The 18,257-nt window shown below is 34.9% G+C and overlaps 1 protein-coding gene across 2 annotated transcripts in view; it reads left to right on the top strand.

The window, feature by feature from the left end:
- The window catches only part of fliI (FLII actin remodeling protein), a 437,463-nt gene that overhangs the window by 329,971 nt on the left and 89,235 nt on the right, over positions 1-18,257 (top strand). For both annotated transcript variants that reach the window (XM_090398141.1, XM_090398140.1), the window contains exon 26: positions 10,921-10,981. In XM_090398141.1, the coding sequence (XP_090254267.1) occupies positions 10,921-10,981 (61 nt within the window). The remainder of the gene's footprint in view (positions 1-10,920; positions 10,982-18,257) is intronic.

Raw genomic sequence — 18,257 nt, 5'->3', positions numbered from 1 at the left:
GTGGCATAATGAAGTTGATGGACAGATGGCAAGAGGTCATTGATAAAGAGGGTCAATATATAACTGACTAGTATGTATTATATATATTAAATAAAATGTGTTTCATTCCACTCTAAAAAACGGAACGAACTTATTTGCCAACCCAATAAATGCAAACAAATTATATGCATTACGATTTACTGATATCCATAGTCAACATTTTCCTGCCATTGAAGAACTAGTCTTGTTTACAATAAGTGACTTTCATCTTACAGCCATGTTGCTTGCCACATCAGGCAGTAGTGCTCTTGCACGACGATTGTACTTCCAAAGAGGAAGTTGAATTAGTGAGTGAGAGAGAATATAGAACAGCTGTGGCATTGATTAGAACAGAGATGATGTTCTAAAAAGTTTAGGGGAGAAATAGAGTTTAAAGGAATTCTTAAGCCAAAAAGGTGGAAAAGAGCGTTATGAGGGAAACAAACATTTATCCTAAAATTAATGAATAAATTTCACGATGTCATCCTCATCCAACCATGTCTCACTTATTCCAACAATTTTTGGGTGAATGAACTTAATCAATACATTTCCCTTGTTTCTGATACTTCAGGCATTCATATACAAACATAACAGCTCATTCCTTGGTAAATGTGGCGGTCGAGTTTAGCTAGTCTAGAAAACGTGTTTTTAAAGTTAAATATAGTGTGGCTTTTTGTCACAAATTGTGCTGCAATTGTGCATCGGTTAGAAACAAGTGTCCTTCAGTGGTATTATTGTTTAGAACTGTGTTGTATATATTGTGTTTTCACTGCCGTTAGTTTCACTATATCAACGTGTAAAGATGGCGTCCAACAAGAAACGTACGTCAGCGGCGCGCAGGACTTCTACTACTACACGAAAGGCTGGCTCAGCGTTAGATTTTTCGCAATGGATGCGTTGCGGAAACTGCTACATGTATGCACCGAAAAATGTGAAGGATCTGTGGTCAGTCTGGCAAAATGAGAAGAACGAAAATGTCGACGTATGTGAGAAGTGTCGGGATAGGCTGGAGCATTTAGGAATGGAAGCTGACATCGGGACCGTAGCGGAAGAACTTCGTCGGGAGTTTATGAAAATGAAAAATGACCTTCATCTTCTTCATGAGGAAATGGAACTGATCGGTAAGGAGATACTGGAAGTTAAAGCTGAGTTTAATGTGTTAAACAGAGAAATTAGGACTATAGAGATTACTTTAGCTGAAGTAACTAGAACAGGATTACATATGGGTGAGTCTTTGGTGAATGATTTAGTAATAAATAGTATGGGAGTGATTGGGAGTCAACATAATAAAACCACAAGTGGCCTAGAAGAAATGAGATGTAGTGAGAGTGGGGGGGGTAAGTAATAGAGAGTTGAGTAATGAAGCTGGGAGAGTCATGCTGAATAGTGTAGAGAATGAGTCCATGAGTGTGGACTTGAATGAACTTAAGAGTGGTAAAATATATGGTGATTCTATGATTAAGGGTATGGAGAGTGGTATGCATGAGGAGTGCTTGGCTGATGGGACAATAGAAAGAGTGGCTTTAGCAATAAAGAGAGGGCATGAAGCAGACAAGATGATAGTTATGGTGGGTACGAATGACCTGAGAGGTAGTATAAATCGGGTAGGAAAAGATTTAAGAACATTATTAGATATTGTGAAGAGGAAAAGTGTCAATGGGAGAATAGTGTGTGTGCTGCCTCGTTTTGACAATTACGAGTTAAGTAGATGAGCAATGATAATGAATGATATTATTGCAAGAATGTGCAGAAAAAGAGGTCTGGAGTTTGTTGATGTTTGGAGTGTGTTTGAAGGAAAAAGGCAGTTGTATGCTAGAGATGGACTGCATCTTAACATGGAAGGACATAAGCGATTGAAGAAGTTATTGTTTTCTGAACAGGTTGAAGTTATTGGGCAGGGAAACTAATATTGAAAAGGTTGAGTGTAAGAGAGAGAAACTTTAGCACTGATTGTGTATTTATTGATCCTTATAGGCAGAATAAATTGCAGAAGAGAGGGGATAAAAATCGGCATAGGACTACGGTAGTTAGTGACTTATATTTCAGTTCTAAAGCCGGTACAAGATCTAGAGGGAATCTGAAATTTTTGTATACCAATGCTAGAAGCATTCGAAATAAGAGAGAAGAATTTTTGGCATTAGTCAGTGAAATCTCACCAAAAGTTGTAGGCATTAGTGAAACTTGGCTGTCAGCAGAAGATGTGGTCACTGGAATTGAATGTGATGGGTACAGTATTTTCAGGGAGGATAGAGAAGATAGAACAGGAGGAGGAGTACTGTTGATGATAGCTGATGTGTTGCAGCCAAAGAAAGTAGTATATCATAATGATAGACATGTGAATGAGAATTCATTCGAGGCAGTCTGGTGCGAAATAGTGACCAATGCAACCAAATATACAGTTGGATGCTGCTATAGGCCAGGGAGTACGGGGGGAGATATTGAATTCATGCATCAGCAACTTAGTGCAATGAGTGAAGGCTTAGTGATTATTATGGGGGATTTTAATTATGGTGATATCAATTGGAAGGAGGAAATATCACGTAGCAAAAAGGAAATGGAGTTCATACATCTTCTACGAGATAATTACTTGAAACAGCACGTAACTGAAGGGACACGTGGTGTGAGAGTGTTGGACCTGGTTATTGGTTCAGAGGTTATATGCATAAGTAAGGTGTCCTCGTTACCTCCAGTTGGTGAAAGCGATCATGTGGTATTGACATGGGAGGTTGCAAAATCTGTGGATTTTTCTATTAAGAAGGGGTACGTACGGAACTACAGGTTAGGCAATTATAACAAGCTTCAGAGTGAGCTTGCAGCCATCCCATGGCAGAACATATTGCAAGGGAAAGATGTTAGCAGTGCTTGGGATAAAATCAGCGGGTATCTGAGGAAAGCAATATCAGATTGTGTCCCCATGGTCAGGAGGTCAAACAAGGCAGGCATTAGATGGATGAGCAGTAGTATCAAGCTTGAACTGCAAAAAAAGAAAATGTTATGGAGAATTTATAAGGAGAAAGGCGATCAGGACACCCATGAGCAGTACAAGGCTCAAGCTAGGAAGGTTACCAGCATAGTAAGAAAAGCTAAATCAGATTATAAGAAGACCTTAGCCAAAGAGATCAAGGGTAATCCCAAAGAGTTCTTCCGCTATGTGGCAAGTAAGAGGAAGAATGACTTCGGAAGGATAACCTTAGTGGGTGCTGATGGTATTGAGGTGACAAAATCAGATGTAATAGTCGAGTTACTGAGTGATCACTTTTCAAAAGTCTATCACCCAAGTGAGGATATCTCTATACCTAAAGCAATACCTAATGTGAGAATTGAAGCTAAAGAATCAGAGGTATTAAATATATTGCAAAACTTAAATGCAAACACTGCGGTAGGCTTAGATGGAATATCAGCTCGGGTGTTGCGTGAATGTGCAAATGAATTGTCAACCCCTCTTACCTGGATATTTAATTCAAGTTTGAACTCTGGTATGGTCCCTAGGGAGTGGAAGTTAGGCAAAGTGGTTCCTTTGCATAAGGGTGGCTCTAAAACTGCGGTATTGAATTACAGACCAATCACCATCTCAGGAGTAGTGGTAAAAGTATTGGAAAAGTTGGTTAAAGACAAAATTCAAGAATGGGTGGATCAGGATATGATACTCTATAGAGGCCAACATGGTTTTGTTAAAGGTAGATCCTGCCTTAGCAATCTATTAACTATTCATAATAGAATAACATCTGAGTTGGACAAAGGAACTGGCTACACAGTGGTACTTCTGGATTTTGCTAAGGCTTTTGACAGGATACCCCATAGAACACTGTTATGCAAATTGGAGCAGATGGGAATGGATATTAAATTGGTGATATGGGTAGGAGAATGGCTCAGGGAGAGATACCATAAGGTAGTGTGTGGAGGAGCCGAGTCCAGAATGAGGCAGGTGACCAGTGGTGTGCCTCAGGGCTCTGTGCTTGGGCCAATGTTGTTTAATTTGTATATAAATGATATAGGAAACGGCTTAAAGGGAGATATTCAGTTGTTTGCTGATGATACAAAGTTGTGTAGTGCAATAAAAAATCAAGCTGATGTTGAAAGTTTGCAGGAGGATTTAAATAAGCTGGTAAAATGGGCAAAAGAAAATGGATGTCAGTTCAATGTGGAAAAGTGTAAAGTCATGCATTTTGGGATTAAAAGATTACCAGCTGTGTACTACATCGATGGAAAGGTACTCCAAGAGATTGATGAGGCTAGGGACTTAGGGGTATTGGTAGATAGGGAGATGAAGTTCAGAGGACACATTGCTAAGGTGTCCAAGATTGCACATAGGATTACTTGGTTGTTGAGGAACACACTGACATCCAGAGATAAAGAGGTTATTATTCCCCTTTATAAAGCATTGATACTTCCACATTTGGATTACTGTGCTCAGGTCTGGTCACCTGGATTCCTTGGAGATGAGGAGGCTGTGGAGAGGGTTCAGAGAAGAGTGACCAAGTTGGTGAATGATATAAAAAATGCTCCCTACATTGATAGATTGAGAGCTTGTGGATTGCAGAGATTGGTTGATAGACGAAGAAGAGGGGATATGATAGAAACATTCAAATTACTAAAAGGTTTTTATAGGATTGATGCAGGGGAAATGTTTCAGCTGTGTGATAGTGATGGAAGAACAAGAGGTCATCTCTGGAAATTAAAGAAGAGTGTGGTTAACAAAGATGTCAGAACAAGGTTTTTTGCCTGGAGGGTGGTGAATGAGTGGAATTCATTGCCTGACTTAGTTGTGAGCTCTTCGTCTGTAAATGAATTCAAGAAGAGATATGACAGATATTGTTTTGCTAGTTTGGGTCTCCCGCGATGAGTCTACTGACTCCATGGAGATACCCGTAATAATAATAATAATAATAATAATAAAATTCTTGGATCTATAACACAGTTCACTGATATCACTTATTAGATGTGACCTCTTGATACTTTCCTCAAGCCATTTCTTTTTCTCCTTTCTCTTCCCAGAACATTCTTTAAATCCAACTGTTTTCCCTACATCCCCTTCAATTTTTGTCTATGTGTGCATTCACATCCTCTCGGAGTATCATCCTTTCTCATGGTGTGTCCCCTGTCAACTCTGAGTGTTCCCGTTTCCCTGTTTGCACACTTGTTCTCTCATTCTCTACACTCATGCTTCCCACTTCTTCATTTACAAGCACCATTTCAATCTCTCCTTCCTTACTCTCTTGCTCTTTCATATTGCTTCTTACTTGCTAAGATTAATTCTCTGCACTCATTACTCTCCCTCCCAGCAGCAGCAGTAGTCTCTCCAAATGATTCACATTAAAACTGCAAATGTAGTCCATCACTTTTATATAGTTGAATTCTTCCTTCAAACTCATTCCACACATTAACAAACTGAGCTCCTTTCTCTTCACACATTTCCACTAACATATCATTCATAATTCTTGCCCTCTACCTAATATCGTCACTCTCATACCTGGGCAACACACTGACTATCTTTCCTATCACACTATTATCTTTTATTCTTCTCAATAACCTCTTGATATCAAATCTTACATTCTCCTTGTTCCCAGTCAAGTTATTTGTCCCTACCACCACTACCAATTCCTTTGTTTGCTTACTCCTCATATCCAATGCCTTAATTACTCTATTCATTTTACCTCCTGGAAAACAAACCATGTGTATCTTCTCATATACCATACCTCTTATAATCGAATCACCATAAAACATCACTTGTTGGTCTTTCATGACCTTTTTCATACCAACATCATTTGTTTTCATCTTCTTCACTCTTCCATACATATCTCCAATTCTCTTCATTTCACTCTGCATCTGTCTCATCTTCACCAGCTCAACTTTCAAATCTTGTATCTTTTTTTTGCTATCATTCGCTCTTGCTATTTTATTGCCAGTCACGTGCATTTGTTTGCCGTCAACCCTGCTCACCACAATACTGTTAATTGCACTCTGTTTTTCAACTTCATTATCGTCCACTTTATTGTCTATCAAACTTTTTCCTCACTATCACTTCCACACACTCTCTGAACATTCGCACAGTCTTCAACTGCCATGCCAATTATGACACTATGTTCCCTACTCATGTTTAAATTATTCAAACACATATTTATGCTGGCCTCATGGTCCATCAGAACATCGCATTTTCTCCATACCCACACTCATCTTTTCTCTTATTCAGCCTCTTTACGTAAATATCTGTGACATCTTCCATGCATATATACTACATTCACAGCACCATATCATTTTGAGAAATCCACAATTTACTTCATTTGTCTTCCATGCCGATCTACACAATGATTTGCCTTTCACTGTCATGTTGTATCAGTGTGCTAACTAAAACAGTGAATTTATGATATCGTCTAAGAAATTTATCCAAACACCGCATTCCACACTCAAATATCTCACAGTAACACTTACTCTACAATTTAGACAATATCCACACACATAAATATAAAACTTTCTTATCCTGCTGCACCCCACATGACGGTCTATGTTTAATTCACACCACTAATCACACCAATAAAATTCTATAAATCAATTAAATCATTAGTGTTCAAGTTGATTATAGCTTTCTTGAACAGAAAACAAAAATTCCTGTTATTAATCTCTTGAGGTTATCACAATATGATGTTAGTTCTTTTTTCATCACAATCTGAATTATTTCCAAAATTACTTTTATAATGCTTTATTTTCTGTGAGAGATTTTGTGCTATGAGTATACTAGTTTGAAATTCACCATCTTAATAAATATATTTATTTTGTTCATGTGTGGTATCATAAAAAATTAACAAGTCTTTTTTGTACTACTCTGAAACTTTTTGCTCATGTTATTAAGTTTTAAATTTTGAGTGAATCGCTCGTTGACTTCTCTAACTTCATACAGAATTTAATTTTATATTCTAAATAACAATCCATATTTATTTATTTATCAAGCAAGAACTGTGTATAACATATTAGAAAGAAAATGTTTAATTTTCTGTACATCCTGTTGTGTACATCTTCAGATTAAGTACAAATAGAAAAATAAGTATTAAGAGAGATTTCTAAAATAATAACTGTTATACATTGAATGAACTGAATGTTGAATATCTTCAGCATCCGGTTCATTAGAAGATGAACATGGCAGGGTGTATAAAACTAGTAATTAAATATTTTTCTTTCAAATATGTTAGATGTGATTTTCGCCTAATAATCACCTATCTATTCAATATATATATATATATATATATATATATATATATTGAATGAATGATCATTAACTCGGTTAACATACATATTTTTTAAAAGAATTGAATGACTAGAAATGAGATTTAAGTAAAAAAATGGTTTCAATATTAAAACACTACTAGTTTCGGCTTGTAACCGCCTTCATCAGGTGACATTATAAAAGAAAGAAAAAAGAAAAAACGCTAAAACACTGAAGCTTAAATAAACTAAGAACATCATAGAGAATCTCTATACATAATTAACATTAAAAATTTGTGGTTGTGTTTAAAGCTGTTCTTTCGTTTGTGGTATTGTTGGGAAAGTACGTGCTAGTAGCATACAATTGCTTACACATTGCATCAAGTCCGGTTACTTCAAATTTCAAGATACTATATACAAACAAAATCATAGACTGGCTATGGGTAATCCTTTATCCCCTGTACTTGCAAATATTTACTAAGAGGATTTTGAAACCAAGGCTATCTCTTCCTTTATTTTAACACCTAAAGTTTGGAAATGCTATGTAGATGATGTCTTCATTATTTGGAGCCATAGACATGATTCCCTTATGGTTTTCCTCGAACATCTCACTAGCCAGCATCAAAGTATTAAGTTTACTGCCAAGCTTGAAACAGATAATTCCCTGCCTTTTCTTGATGTCAAACTGACCACTCCCTCTGGTAAACTTAAAATATCGATGTATAGAAAGCCAACGCATACCAACAGATATCTGCATAGTCAGTCCCATCACTTCCCTCTTCATAAGCTTGGAATAATTTCCACTTTGGGACATAGAGCCCGTTCTCTTCTGGATGACCCAAATGAACTTCTTACAGAAATAAACCATCTCAAAACTTCTTTCAAAGTTAATGGATATTCCAAGAGAATCATTGAAAAATTCCTTCTTAATCCTCCTAGACATCACTCAGAAGAAACAAATAGATTCAAAGGCAATATTTCTATTCCTTACATAAGTACAGTTTCACATAAATTAGCAAAAGTTCTAAGAAAATACAATATCAGAACCTTGTTAACTCCACTTCCAAAAATCCATTTCTTAATAAGCCACCCAAAACCTTGTCATCATCAACTAATATCCTAGTGTATATAAAATATTATGTGATTGTGATATTCCTTATTTTGGGCAGACAGACAAATCTGTCGAATTGCATATGGAAGAACACATGAGGGACATTACTTACAAGAGACAGCGAGCCAGTGCATTATCAAGTCATATCCTTTTCTCGGCTAATCCTAATGATGAAAGCCAAAGTCACAAAGTCTGCTGGAAAAATCTACTAGCATCTTCCATTGCAATGATGAACTAGAGAGAAAAATTGTAGAATCTAGGGAAATTATCTTCAATCCTGTTCATCTAAATAATAACTTGAGCTACAACCTCCCAGATAGTCATTCAGCTGTAATCATGTACTGGCATTCACGAGATGCTACTAGCACGTACTTTCCCAACAATACCACAAATGAAAGAACAGCTTTAAATACAACCACAGCATTTTAATGTTAATTATGTATAGAGACTCAATATGATGTTCTTAGTTTATTTAAGCTTCAGTGTTTTTAGTGTTTTTTCTTTTTTCTTTCTTTTATAATGTCACCTGATGAAGGCTGTTACAAGCCGAAACTAGTAGTGTTTTAATATTAAAACCTTTTTATTTAAATCTCAGTTCTAGTCATTCAATTCTTTTTTTAAAAAAAATTATATATATATATATACACTGATCAGACCCACCTAATAAATAACTAAAAAAGGAGACAGAGATGATTGTAGAAATTACAGAGGAATAAGTTGATTAAATACAGATTACAAAATTTACAGTAAAATCCTAAATAAAAGACTTACAAACAATCTACTCTCAGAAAAACAAAATGGTTTAGACATGGAAGATCACGTATGGACAATATTTATTATTATTATTATTATTATTTAACACCTCCAGGGAGTCCAAAGACTCATTGATGGAGAGTGTGCCAACAGCATCGAATGATTGGACCTCTTCCAACTACTAACTGCGCTCAAACTTACTTAACTGAGCCATTAGTAGCAGAGGCTCTACCAATCGACCAACCTTTGCTGACAATTGCCGGTTATGTGTTAAAACAAATTACTGAAAAAAGACAAGAATTTAATTTAGAGACTCATATGGCCTTTATAGATTATGAAAAAGCTTTCGATAAAATACACAGAAAAACTATGAAATATAATGAAAAAACAAGGATTACGTTACATTTGGTACAAGCTATACAAAGTTTATATAAAGTTGCAAAAATACAGTTAGGTAATAAATTAACAGAAGAGATTAAAATAAATAAGAGTGTCAGATAGGGATGTAGCTTATCTCCAACTCTATTCACTATATATATATATATATATATTGGTCAGATTATTAAAATATAGAAAACAACAATAAAACAAGGTATCCAGTTAACCAGAAACTGTTATCAATACAAAGCTGTAAGTAGATGATCAGATTATATTACAAGACAATGAAGATACCTTCAAAAATCAGTTTATGAATTAAACAAATAAGCCAACAATACAATTTAAAAATTTAACAAAAGAAACAAAAGTCATGGCATCCGAAGGTTGAGATCATGTTATATCAAAAATAGTTATAGAAAATAAAATAATGGAACAAATGACAAGTTTAATTATTTAGGCTGCATAATAACATATCTAAAAGATAAAGATGAAGGGGATACAATAAAAAAACAAGATGAGAAACTCAACTAAAATTTTATAAAGTAATGGCCACTCCCACTATATTATATGGTTCAGAAACATGGGCTGTTAAAAGGAAAGATGAAAATAAAATACAAGCTGCAGAGATGAGATTTTTAAGAGTAGTTAAAGTATGTCAAAATTGGCCCATATAAGAAATGATGACATCAGAAAAGAACTAGATATTTATGACATAAATGAAAAGATCAAGGAATATATAGAGAGAAATGGAAAGAACATCTATTTAGGATGGAAAGATATCAGCTACCAAAAGAGATGAATAGATATAAACTAAAGGTAGAGAGAGAGAGAGAGGAAGACCAGCTGCAAGATGGAAAGAGGCAAATGCCTAATCCTTGAAGAGAAAAATAAGAAGAAATAACTATGGCCATTTCACATCATAGAAACCTTAATTCCACAGTCATTTTCATCTTTATAGCAGTATAGAATGTGGTGCAGCCAGTGGAACCAACTAATATGTAACATTGCTTTTCAATTTGCTTGAAAAAATTTCAGAATGTCTCTTAGGATGCGCTCTTGTGCTCTATGCACACAGTGAAACTGATCTCATTACTTTGTAGCCACACTTCGTATAGGGTATATATCTTTGAGAGTGATGAAAGCTCTACTACTGAAGAGTTAATAACAAATAAAACTAAAATATTTTTACTCCCATGGTTCATGCAGCTTTTGTTTTTATTAATTAATCCCAATTTTAACTTTATAATTATTCATAAGGCTTTATATTAGTTAATCCATTCACTGTTAATTGTTTTAAGTTCATCCTGAAGAGATAACATGAAGTGTTGTTTATAATGTATCCTTTTGTGTACCTTTATACTTAACTGATGGTGATATCTTTATGTGTATATATATATATATATATATATATATATATATATAACAGAGGTGATATTTAATATTAATGATGCTTACTCTTTCAGTTTACAAAAGAAATTTGAAGCTCATTTTGGGGATAAACTAGAAGTTGTGAGGACCCATCAAGTAAGTTTTGTGTGATATTTGTTCATATATGTGTTTGCATACATATATATGTATATACCCATAAAGGTATGAATTTTTCTTTTATTTTAAGAGACTCCTGCAATACATTAGTATTGTTGATTGGCTATGGGTTTAATAATTCAGAAACAATGCTAAAGAGCAAACATGGAACTTTTTTTCAGGCCGCCAAAAAGCACGGTGATGATCCCACATGCTGGGCAATGAAATTTGTCCTAACATCTGAAGACCGGAAAAAAAAACATCAATATCCATCAGAATTTAAACTCTCAGCTTATGGGTAGAGAACAGATACACTCATTGAACCAGGACATCAGTTTTTAGTTTGTTATTGATTTGGCTCTAATTCTGATTTGTTTATATATTATTGCTTAATATATTGTTAATCTGATTTTTTGAAGTCAATACACTCAATCAGGTCAACTTATTTTGTAGTGTCTGTAAAATATATACTACTTTCATTGTTTATGTGGCAATTATTTATTTATAAAAAGAATTTCTTTCTGCATAATGGAATCTTATTATACCTCTTACCCACATGTCACCGATGTGCTATAGGTTTTTCAACCTCTAATGTGTGGATTTATATTTAATTTGTATATATAAATACACACACTATAACAAACTCATAGGAATCACCAGAATAGCTTCTTTAGATAATTTGCTATGGTGATTTTTTTTAAAATCTAGCATTGCACTTATGGAGATTTGTTAAGGAATTTTCAGTAGTTTGTTATAGTGAGTTTATTATAATACTGTTTCCTATATAGAGTGTAAGCTGTATATTGTTTAAATATGTACAATTTTTTATATAATAATGATACATTGTTTAAACAGCACACAAGACATAACCAAATCATTTAAGATTGTTTATTGCGATCTTTCAACCTCCCCTCCATTAGAACAGTTAGAAAATCTATTATTCTTCATTTCATTTAATGTACTTATTTTCCTCTGCTTGCATTCATATGGTATTTCCTTTCTTTCATCAGTTCTGCAAGATAAATTCCACAATAAACTAAATAACCATGCTATGCATGCTTCAAATTGCTAAAAATAAGAACTTAGATTAGCCTTTATTTAAAGACATATTTTATCTTTTATTAAATTTTGTATGTATAAATATATACTGTGTGCACACATGCACAAATGTGTGCTTGCGTGTGTGTGTGAGAGAGAAAGTTTGTCAATCTGTTTGATTTAAACGTCTGATCAGTGAGAGGCCGGGATCATCAAGTTTATTTTATATACCATCTTATCATAACTTAGTACATTACAAGAGGTTGATTTGGGCACTCGGAGCTGTAAGGTTTAGGTTACCCATATAGTGATGATTTCATCATCATCGTCAAATTCCTGCCATGTACCCTCAAGGGGTGTACAGGATATGATAATACTACATGAAAAATTTACATCATTACTAACGTCCTGTCTACAATTTTCCTCCAAATCAGTTTGTTACTTGTCAAGACTCCAACATTATCAGATCTTATATTTCAATCATCTAAGACACTTTGTACCTTATCAATCCACCTTATATCTTGGTCTTCCTCTGGATCGTTTTCCTGCCAACCTGGCAGAGAACACTTGTTTTGCTAATCTTTCCTTGCCCATACCACCTGACATTAGCTCTGTTAACGCATTCCAGGATGTTGACAATGTCAAGTTCTTTCCTAATATCCTCGTTTTTAATATGATACTACTATTGATGCCATCTGTTCATGCCTCTAATCTTTCTCAGGACTCTCATATCTGCAGTCTCTAGTCTTTGGTGAAGTGTTTTACTTGTGACCCAGCTCTCAGATCCATAAGTTAAAACTGGTTTGAACTCTGTCTTGTATACAGTTAATTTAGTGTTCTGACTAATTTTTCTCTTATTCCATATGAATTTATTCAATTGCCTTCCTACCATACCAGCTTTGTTGATTCTGTTGTCTATTTCCACATTTAATTTACCATCTTCACTAAAGATTGTGCCTAAGTAGCTGAAATGTTTTACTTGTTCCACAGGTTCTCAATTCACAACACAGCTGACATTTTCAATGATTCTGCCTATTATCATTGTCTTTGTCTTTTTATTGCTGACCTTCATACCATATCTATTACGACAGTTATTCAATTTAGTCAGGGAATCTTGCAGACGTGTAGCAGATTTATTTAGAAGTATAACATCTTCCACATAAAGCAAAGAACTGTCATTAATAATGACAGTTCTTTGTCATTATTTCATTTTTCATTATTTCTCATTAATAATGACAAATAATAATGGCAAATATCTGTTCGATTTCTGCTCAGGACATGGACTGGTTATTACTAACACCATGTTCCAACATAAAAATGTGCACAAATTCACATGGAGAGAAGAGGCTAGGAATAAGAAAAATCTCATTGACTATGTTATTGTTGATAGTGATGTTTTCTCCCTGGTGCAGGACACCAGAGTGTACAGAGGATTTGAAATTGGAAGTGATCACTATTTAGTCTTGATCAGGATAAAATTGAATTTCATATTGAAAAGAATAACATCTAAGAAAGTTTTAAAGCGAATAAAAGTTGAGCAGCTCTCAGATGTGAACTGTAGACTAAAATACAGAAAGATTATTAAAAAGAAAATGAAAGAGTTTGAGAACAGGAATCAAACCTTGGAGATTCATTGGCAAACTCTGAAGAAAACATTGATTGATTCTGCCAGAGAGGCATGTGGTGAGGTTGTGTGCAAGGATTAAAAAAATCAGAACTCCCTGGTGGACACAGGAAGTTAAAGAGGCAGTGAAGGAAAAGAAGAAAGCATATCAAAAGTTCCTGGCAAATAAGTCAGATTTTACTCTTACAGAATACAGAGACAAATGTAAGAAAGCTAAACAGGGTGTAAAACTAGCTAAACAAAAGTCATGGGAGGACTTTGGCAAAAATATAGAAAATAAATATCAATAAGGTGGCAAAATATTCTGGAGGTTGTTGAAGAAACTTAGGAATGGAGGAAAGAGTGCTGTAAAAGGAGTTAGAGATGATAAAGGTGACATGAAAACAGGAGAAAAAGATATCCTTGAAGTATGGAGTAATTACTTTGAAAAACTGCTAAATGAAACAAGCAGTGATGACAGCACAGTGATAAAAAACACTGACCAGGCATGCAGTCAGGAATACATATCCATACTTGAAGTAGAAGAAGCCATCAAAGGCTTGAAATGTGGAAAGGCAGCAGGGGTAGATGATATTCGCCCAGAAATGCTGAAGTATGGTGGTATAAAAGTCTTACAGTGGCTGCACTGCATAGTTTAGAAGGCCTGGACAGAGGGAAGAATTCCCGATGATTGGAGTAGAGCTCTCATAGTACCCATATATAAAAACGGAAATAAAACTGAATGTGAGAATTACAGAGGTATTTCCCTACTAAGTGTTCCTGGCAAGATCTATGCAAGTATACTTGAGAAATGGTTGAGAAGAATTGTGGAAGAAAAGCTTGGTGAGGAACAAGAATTCAGGCCAAATAGCGGCTGTCAGGATCAGATCTTCACTTTACAACAAATAGTCGAGAAAGCATGGGAATATAACAAAGATCTGTATTTAAGATTTGTCGATTTGGAAAAGGCATATGACAAGGTGCCAAGAGAAAAGCTATTCAATATACTGCAGTTATATGGTGTCAATGGGGCATTATATCAAGCAATGCTTAGTCTTTATTTGAGTTGTAAGTGCAGTTAGAATTGAAGGAAGTACAGGAAGATGGTTTAATGTTAAATCTGGTGTGAGACAAGGATGTACATTATCCCCTCTGTTATTCATTATCTATATGGATCACATTATGAAAGAAAGTGGTATTAAACCTGATATCAAAATTGGAGATGTTAATGTCAGCTCTTTGCTTTATGCGGATGATGTTGTACTTCTAAATAAATCCGCTACAAGTCTGCAAGATTCTCTGACTAAATTGAATAGCTGTTGTAATAGATATGGTATGAAGGTCAGCAGTAAAAAGACAAAGACAATGAAAATAGGCAGAATCATTGAAAATGTCAACTGTGTTGTGAACGGAGAACCTGTGGAACAAGTAAAACATTTCAGCTACTTGGGCACGATTTTTACTGAAGATGGTAAATTAAATATAGAAATAGACACCAGAATCAACAAAGCTGGTATGGTACGAAGTCAATTGAATAAATTCACATGGAATAAGTGAGAAATTAGTCGGAACACTAAATTAGCTGTGTATAAGACAGTTTTCAAACCAGTTTTAACTTATGGATCTGAGAGCTGGATCAGAAGTAAAACACTTGACCAAAGACTAGAGACCACAGATATGAGAGTCCTGAGAAAGATTATAGGCATGAACAGATGGCATCAATGACAATATCATATTAAAAATGAGGATATTAGGAAAGAGCTTGACATTGTCAGCATCCAGGAATGCGTTAGCAGAGCTAATCTCAGAGCTAGTCTCTTAAATAGAATGGGAGAGAAAAGATTAGCAAAACAAGTGTTCTCTGCCAGGTTGGCAGGAAAACGACCCGGAGGAAGACCAAGATATAGGTGGATTGATACGGTACAAAGTGCCTTAGACGATAGAAATGTAAGATCTGATAATGTTGGAGTCTTGACAAGTAACAGACTGATTTGGAGGAAAATTGTAGATAGGAAGTTGGTAATGATGTAATTTTTTCATGTAGTACTGTCATATCCTGTATGCCCCTTGAGGGTACATGGCAGGAATTTGATGATGATGATGAATTCTGATATCATGTTTAATACCGATTTCCTTCATAATGTGATCCATATAGATAATGAATAAGAGATGGGATGATGTACATCCTTGTCTCGCACCAGATTTTACATTATACCATCTTCCTGTACTTCCTTCAATTCTAACTACTGACTTACAACTCAAATAAAGACTAAGTATTGCTTGTTATAATCTCAGATTGACACACCATATAACTGTAGTGTATCGAATACCTTCTCTCTCTCTTGGCACCATGTCATACGCCTTTTCCAGATCGACAAAACTTAAATACAGATCTTTGTTATATTCCCATGATTTCTCAACTATTTGTTGAAAAGTGAAGATATGATCCTGACAGCCTCTATTTGGCTTGAATCCAGCTTATTCTTCACCAAGCTTTTCTTCCACAATTCTTCTCAACCGTTTCTCAAGTATACTTGCATAAATCTTATCAGGGACACTCAATAGGGAAATACCTCTGTAATTCTCACATTCAGTTTTATTTCTCTTTTTATATATGGGTACTATGAGACCTCTACTCCAATCATCAGGAATTCATCCCTCTGTCCAGGCCTTCTGAACTATGCAGTGCAGCCACTGTAAGACATTTATACCATCATAGCATGTATGGTGGTATAAATACTTCAGAGTGTTTTTTTACAACTGTGCTATCACTGCTTGTTTTATTTAGAAATTTTTCGAAGTAATTACTCTATACTTCAAGGATATCTTTTTCTCCTATTTTCATGCCACCCTTATCATCTCTAATTCCTTTTACAGCACTATTTTCTCCAATTTTAAGCTTCTTCAACAACCTCCAGAATATTTTGCCACCTTCTTGATAGTTATTTTCTATGTTCTTGCCAAAGTCCTCCCATTACTTTTGTTTAGCTAGTTTTACATAGTGTTTAGCTTTTCTTACTATATTCTCTAAGAGCACAAGCTGACTTATTTGCCAGGAACTTTTGATGTGCTTTCTTCTTTTCTTTCACTGCATCTTTAACTTCCTGTGTCCACCATGGAGTTCTGATTTTTTTATCCTTGCAGACAACCTCACCACATGCCTCTCTGGCTGAATCAATCAGGGTTTTCTTCAAGGCTTGCCACTGAATCTCCAAAGTTTGGTTCTTTTTCTGAAAGTTTTTCATTTTTTATTCAATAATCTTTGTGTATTTTAGTCTACAGTTCATATCTGAGAGCTGCTCAACTTTTATTCACTTTATAAAACTTTCTTACATTTCATTCTTTTCAATATGAAATTCAATTTTATCCTGCTCAAGGCTAAACAGTGATCACTTCCAATTTCAAATCCTTTGTACACTCTGGTGTCCTGCACCAGGGAGAAAACATCACTATCAACAATAACATAGTCAATGCGACTTCTTATTCCTTGCCTCTTCTCTCCATGTGAATTTGTGCACATTTTTATGTTGGATCATGGTGTTAGTAATAACCAATCCATGTCCTGAGAAGAAATCCAACTGGTATCTGCCATTATTATTAGCTTTGTTCTTTTCTCCAAATTTTTCCAAAATATGTTAGTTGAAGTTTATCTTTAACAATGAAATCTAAGATTACCAAATTAAGCATACTGTTTCTCTCTCTTAGACTCTTCCCAAACTCTCTATTCACACCATACTGCAGTTTCAATTTATTGTAGTATTATCTCTGAACATTAAGAACAAGGAAGATTAAGATAAACTTCAATAATGAACATTAAGAACATTATTGAAGTTTATCTTTAACAATGAAATCTAAGATTACCAAATTAAGCATACTGTTTCTCTCTCTTAGACTCTTCCCAAACTCTCTATTCACAACCTACTGCAGTTTCGATTTATTGTAGTATTATCTCTGAACATTAAGAACAAGGATTGTGAAATTCCTACTATAGCATTTTCTTACATAACGTGAAAATTGGATTTGGAGAGGGACCACATTGGGATAACAGTGCTCCTAAATTTTAAGAGTTAGAACTCACTAGCAGATTGAAACTTTCTATAATCAGAATTTATATAACGTATTCAGTTAGTTCCTCAAATTTCCCATTCAGTATCGTTCTCTCCCATGCACAAACACCCACAGAGTAAAAATGAAGAAAGTGTTTTCCCCGGTAGATGTCATTGTCTTCAGTGAATCCTCGTGTTTGTTAGAAATATTAAAGAGATTTTAGTCTTATCAAGATTTTTTTCTTAACAAAAGAATCTTGATTTTGGAAGCAGTGCTGCATGCTAAAGAACGTAGGTTATGAAAATTATTATTAGATTACAACATTCCAATTACAAAAAATTATATTAGTGATGCATGTGGTTTTCCTGTAAACAGTGGCTACCTAGATTTTAAATCATATTCTTATGAAGACAGAATATGAATTTAAAAATAAACAAAAAGTGACTCCTCGAAGGACATATGGGATGGATCTACATTAGCTGACTCAGAAATTGGTACTGGTTTCTGAACATCTGCAGAAGGTTCTTTTTCACCTCCTCGACATAACAGCTTGTCATGCTGAAGTACGAGAATGGTCTGAAAAGTTCT

This window comes from Typopeltis vanoorti, chromosome 9 (genome assembly GCF_054136105.1).
Source record: "Typopeltis vanoorti isolate ZY-2024b chromosome 9, IOZ_Tvanoo_1.0, whole genome shotgun sequence".
Taxonomy (NCBI): domain Eukaryota; kingdom Metazoa; phylum Arthropoda; class Arachnida; order Uropygi; family Thelyphonidae; genus Typopeltis; species Typopeltis vanoorti.
This window is presented reverse-complemented; position numbering and strand designations above follow the sequence as displayed.